The sequence below is a fragment of the Mustelus asterias genome, chromosome 5, assembly GCF_964213995.1.
Source record: "Mustelus asterias chromosome 5, sMusAst1.hap1.1, whole genome shotgun sequence".
Taxonomy (NCBI): domain Eukaryota; kingdom Metazoa; phylum Chordata; class Chondrichthyes; order Carcharhiniformes; family Triakidae; genus Mustelus; species Mustelus asterias.
The window spans coordinates 92,799,696-92,806,020 of record NC_135805.1 but is presented as its reverse complement, the minus strand read 5'-3'; the positions used below and the strand labels follow the sequence as shown (position 1 = coordinate 92,806,020).

Genomic DNA, 6,325 nt, shown 5'->3' with positions numbered 1-6,325 from the left:
GGTCCTGTCGACGGTGCACCCCCGCCATAGGCGAGGGGTATGTTCAACAGGAAACACCATTGACACCAGTGAAACCATAAGAATGCATTACCAGTGATCAGCGCAAAGGAGAGAAACCCCACCCAGTCCCAAAACATAGCAGTCTTATAAACCGTAACAAAAAATTGTAACAATCAATTTCCAGCAATTTCCATCATGGTTTTCAATCAATTTCTTTATATTCTTTGTATTTTACATCATTGTGTCACTAAATACAATTCAAATATAATTATATTAATGTGCCTTGCTATTTCTCCGGGAGAACAGGGAATATATCTTTTTTGAAATTACTGAAGAATAAAAGTATTGTTTAAAATACAAGTTGCATCTAACTAATTTGCTTAGAAACCGTGGTAATTGACTGCATCATTTCTGATAGGCTGCTGTATTTGCTGTGGTATGTTCCAATTAGATATCTGGGCCATTTTGTTGGAACTTGAGATGTCAAGGTTGGCATGCAAAGAGACCAAAATTATGGTGAACATCGTCGTTAAGTAACTTTTCAATTTTTGTATGCTTATGAGTGTAAAATTTAAATCTTGAAAGAAATTCACATTTGGAAAGGGTGTAACTAGAGTGAAACTGTGCTAATTTAGAAGATAATTTAATTTGGTTTAACAGTCAAAACTTTCACTTTTTCCACCTGCTGATACTTGCAAGCCACCAGTAGTTACCCACTGGACATTAAAAATAACATCAACACAAGCACTGACATTTGAGAAACTGATGCAGTAAGTCTAATTTTGGCAAAAAATTAAATCCGTCCATGTTGTTTAATATTAGGTTTTAAGATTAAAATGATCAATATTAACATTTTGCATAAAAATACTTTTTCGCATCACTTCAGAAACAATGGTTTAATCGATATCTCATAAATGATGGTTAAAGGAAAATTTGCCTTGCACTTTAAGAATAACCATCCAGCAAATAAGAGATACAAATAACTGATTGAATATCTTAAGTAATAAAGCGAGGAGTTGTTGAAGATGACACCCTCTGAAATGGTTACTTTTCACTTGCTGTTTTATTTTGTTTGAAAGATATCACTATAGCCAGATATAACTCATAATAAAACACATGGCTACTAATTACTTCGGTAATGTAACTTTAATTTTCCTGGCAATGCACAGTTGACATTCTTAAAAACTACAGCAATGACTTTTAAAAGGATCATCCCACCCCTTAACGTGACTTGCATTGTGCGATGGCTGTTGAGCTTGTTGGCTGGAGTGTCTGCTCATCAAAGTAAATATGAGGGCCTATTTTGCTTAAGAGACCATTTGCTGGTAAGCCATTAAGAATGAATGCCTCGTCAACATCCAGCCCCCAGGAACGAATTGTCTTCAAAGCTTTTAATCCTGCAGTTGAACCGCCCTTTTTTACGATCAAGTATATTCGGATTGGGCAATTCAAACGTTCATTTTTGGCATAGAACTTTTTCTGGAGTCTTCCGAGTGATTCCAGAAATCCTACGAGGGTGCCCTATTTGTGAAACAGGTGAATTACAACTTCAGAAACAATTCGCGTGCAACATTTTGCAAAATCTGATCATACACTTCAAGCGTTGCTAATTTCATACACTGTCATTTTAGATAATCAACCCCAAAATTATTCATTTTTCAGTTTATTTATTCTATCTCCCACTTTTAGCACATATTGGGTGGAATCTGGTCAAGCTCCCAGGAGTGGGAAACGACATGGACGAGGGCACTTAATCGAGGGAAGCAAAATGTCAGCTTCCTGATGACAGGAAGAAAGTTGGTTATTAAATTGGCAGTGGATTGAGGGTGGATTGTGCTTCCCAAAGACAAACAATGGGAACTTATTTTTAATATATTAGCATGTCACCCATGCTCACTGAAACACAGCCTTGCAAGATTAAATTGTACCTTTCGAATAAAGTCTGCAACAAACAAAAAAAGCATGCCTTCAGATTCATGACTGGTTAAAGGTTGTATGCAGTGGGTGGGGTCATCTTCCTGGTGGATTTGGACTAAGTTGAAGCTACTTTCCTTGGAGGGGGGGCTTTGTTGAACTGGGGAGAGGATGCATTGATGCATTGAGATTGGATGGCGGCTGTAAAAGGGGAAAGGGGCATGGCTGACTGAGAGGCATAGGTGGAAATCCTATGAAAGATCATGGGGGACAGAGGGAGGAAGCTGGACTACAATTTCTACAGATCAAGCATGATCATCAGGAGATCAAAGTCATTACAAGGAAGGTCAATGTTGAGATCCTGAGAGTCGGTGCTAACAGAAGGCAGCTCAAGAATGATAAGGGATCATCAAAGATGATGGATAGCAGGTGGAGGGTAACAGAGGGCAGTTCCAGTGTGCTGGAGGGCTAATCTACAGTGATAGGGAAAAGCTCTAGGGTGAATGATTGTGGGTCAAGGGTGATGGGGTTGGGTCAAGAGTTATGAAAGGCAGGGCAAGAGTGGTGGAACAATGTGCCAGACAGGCCCCTGACACCCTCATTGCATCTGCATTCCAGCTGGATGATATGGAGTCAAAGCCTGTCTGGGAGCCATTCAAACATGGCATGTGGACCTTTGACCCTGTGAGGTAACGAAGGGGCCAATTTCTCCCTGCCCATTCCTGCTGCATGACTGGCTTTGGTTCTCGTTGGCTGCCGCAAGATTGCACTTGGTTAGCCTCTCTGTCACTGAGCGTACTGTTGGGACCCTTGATATGAGAAAAAGATTTCTCCCATTGTTTCCAGTCATAATTCCCAAAAGCATTCTTCAAAACTTATGTCAATACCATCAAAGTGGCTTTTAAGAGGGGTGAAGGAAGGTGCCAGACTGCCTCACTACAAAATATATCCTCTTCCTTATGAACAAGCATTTCACCTCCACACACACCTCTTCTGACTGAGAATGGAAGCTGGCTGTGGAAAAGCACAGACCGTATTGTAGGAAGGCTTCTAAATCCTTAATACATTGCAGAGTTCATTCCCTATTTTAACATACCTACATCAACTCTGTGGCATATATAAGTATTCAAAATATTTTCTCGCATTTAAAGCAAAGGGAATGCTTCTGGGAATAGTGGCTACAGGTTATAAAGTTTAGTTTTATTTTCAGTAATTTTTTACTATATTCATTGAACATTTCCAGTGACACACCTTTCACCTTTGAAAATATTACACAAAGACAAATCTTCCGTAAAGTCACTTGCAGTGCAAGAAATGTTTTGAAAATGGCTTTGTAAAGTCAAAAGGGCTGAAATTCTATGGCACTTCTTTGAGGTGGATGTCAAGTGCAGGGAGCTCAATGGACATGGGAATTGTGACAAGACCTATATGTCAGTCTCCACTTGCAATCCCACCCACTGGTAAATCGAGCAGAGGCTGGGGGAGGGGAGGAGACAGAATTTCCGCTTGCCCTAAATGTGGCCCCGAAAGTAAGAGCTCTGGAGAAATAATGGAATTTCTTTGTCACCAAACTCTTCACTATGAAGCTTCATTTGAGTGGCCAAGTGGGGCCCATCCGGGCATGAAGCTTTGAACTCCCCATCAGTTTGCTGGTAAAATAAGACAAACTGGTCCTTGCTTTAAGGGAATAGACAATGTGAAAAAATCCATCAATGAGAAGCCTTCCAATGCCAGTTGTCATGTTCTCCTCCCAACCTTACCAGGTAACCAATTCATCATCACTTTTGCTCTTTTGTTGAACTTGTGTCAGAATGATGCTCTGAAACCTTGGCACCAGATTATTTTTAAGCAAATGTGAGTTGAAGCGTCTAAATATAATCAACTGAAACAACTTTATCTTTTTTGAAATTACTCACTGTGGTTCATTATCTTTATGCTCTAACATTTTTTCAATAATATTTTTCAATTTATTATAGTACTCTTCTAAATTGCACACAAGGAATTCTGTCAGCGGTCTTTGATTCTTCAAGCTGAAAACTAGAAATGGCACACACCCAAAGCTGTTATCGAACATTCTACTAATGTTTAGTCGCACCAGCTAATGGCAAGGTAATGATTTTAAAGAGTTTGTTTTTGAATGGCGGGCACCCTGCTTACATTGAAACACTCCAGCAGATTCCTACACAATATTGATATAATCCTAGGAACCACCTTCCAACTGCTGAATGACAGTGCCAACTATCTAAAGGAAAACAAAGCTATGGGCATGATCTTATCAGCTGGTCATGCCATGTTCCTGCTGCAGCGGGTTTGGAGAATTTGGCATCCAGCCAAATCTCCGTTCACTGCAGTGGGATGGGAAAATCCTGCCGGAGTGAACGGCCGTAAGATTTCTGCTTATAAGTTGAGAGGACAATTTTTTTATCAGCATACAGCAACAGATACAATGACCGAGAAATTAGATCACAAATGGCTTTTATTCGAGCAAGAAACATGGGGCTTAAGAGTGGCCCTTGTGGATCCCATCATCTTCAAAATGGAATTAATGCTGGTATCCCATTGACACCTCGTTCAATTGGGGCTTTAGAAAGCAATGGAAAATTTGGCAGGCTGACTTGTACCTCCTTTTACAAAGCCAGTATTATAAAGGGGCATGCAACTTTTGACTAGTCATGCTTCATAGTATAGCTAGGCTGTCTCATCTATGGAGAAATGGCATGACTATGTCCTCTCTGCTGAAATCCTGACTCACCCACCACTGGCTCAAATAAAATTAGTAAACATAATGAGACTATGCTATCTGCATGCCTCAGATTTAGTAGTTAGTAGCAAATGAATGGAATTCACTGCTTGTTACACTCACAGCTGTCCATAGACTTGGTGTGGGTTTTTGCACAGCAACCTATGTTAACTAAGGATCCATTTCAGCATAGTGCCCTCTGCAGGGGATTTTGGAACTGTGTGAAGAGGGCAAGCAAAAATCTGTCTCTTCAACCAACCAGATGGGAGAATCCTTACTGAGGCACACAAGATTTGAACCAGCAATTGTCCATTAGAATATTCAATGTTAAATCATGTACAGAAACAAAAATAGAGAGAGGAATGAAGATGGGATTAAGAGAAAGAGATGAAAAAGAGGTAAAGTAAAACAATTAAAGTATTATCATCCCTGTGCCAAACAAAGGAATCCCCTCAAAGTCATACCCCTTTACGATCCTTCGCATTTCAGCCAGGCAGTCAGGGACCAGACCCCTCCTTCCCTCCACCATGAAATCCAGCCCTGCCTGTCGTTTGTTTTAATTTTTAAAGGGCTGGGGACTTAAATAACTTTAGATCATGACACTTGGTAGCCCTGATCTGCCTTTCATGAGCATTTCATCTATAAATTCAAGACTCTCACATTGTGGGTTAAGGCCCTTCGCACAGTGAAAATGGGGTCTGTTTGAACTCAGCATTAATTCCAAATGGCTCTGAGTTTAGGTTTCCAGCCTGGGTGATTCATACACCATCTCCTTTGCCCTCTCAGTAAAAATGGTGATTTGTTAAAAATTGAAAATAGATGCAGGAGTTTTGCCACCAGCTCAAGCACATCATTTTTAGAGACCTCTAGAGTTGGCCAAGTTCTGTGATAATCTAACTCTCGATTATTTACATTTTACGATGGCTGCCTGCTGGCAGCATAGGATCACTGAAGGACTGGACAAGTCATATCCCAGAGTGAAACCTTGATTGATAGATCCTGGCCAGAATTCTCTGGCTGTTCACATCCTGCCACTGCTGCCAGTGAAAATTTGGTGCTCAGTCAAATCTCCATTCAATGCAGCAGGAGCAGAGAATCCCAGCTGTGGGCCTGATCAGAGAATCTAGCCCCCTATCTTTTCTCTTTTCGAAGCTGTGGAGGAAAATTACTGAACAAATTCATATGAGTCTGTCAATGAACTTTTAGCTCAACGAATAAAACATTACATAAGAAAAAAAATGAACTATATTATATCAGACTAAAAAATTGGAAAGTTCTCAATACAAACAGAAAAAAGTGATTCAAATATTCACCACTCCTTCATCCAACTATATCTTTACAGACACATATAAATTCCAAAAGAAAATACAAGTTTTATGATATTTATCTTATACTCTAATATTCAGGGTAAGTACGTGGTGCATGTGAAGTACCAGACAAACAGTGGCCAATCCAACCCCAAAGCAAGAGACAGATGCTGCCAAAATAAATTCTATGGATTTCTAAATAAATCCACCAAGATGTTTGTCACAATGTAAGCCACCCAATCTTACTGAAACTCTATCTTTCTCATGAGGGTTTCCAATCTCCATGTTTTGAAAATCCCACCATGGAATTCTCCCCCAAATGTTGCTTCCACTTGGATGGCTTCAACCAGGATCCACCTCCTGG

At 40.1% G+C, this 6,325-nt stretch overlaps 1 protein-coding gene across 1 annotated transcript in view; it reads right to left on the bottom strand.

Annotated features, from left to right (window-relative positions):
• Positions 1 to 1,221: 1,221 nt before the first annotated feature.
• Positions 1,222 to 6,325, bottom strand: part of LOC144493997 (cytosolic 5'-nucleotidase 1A-like) — a 59,354-nt gene continuing 54,250 nt past the window's right edge. Inside the window, exon 7 of the mRNA XM_078213571.1 lies at positions 1,222 to 1,521. Coding sequence (XP_078069697.1) covers positions 1,222 to 1,521 — 300 coding nt within the window. The remainder of the gene's footprint in view (positions 1,522 to 6,325) is intronic.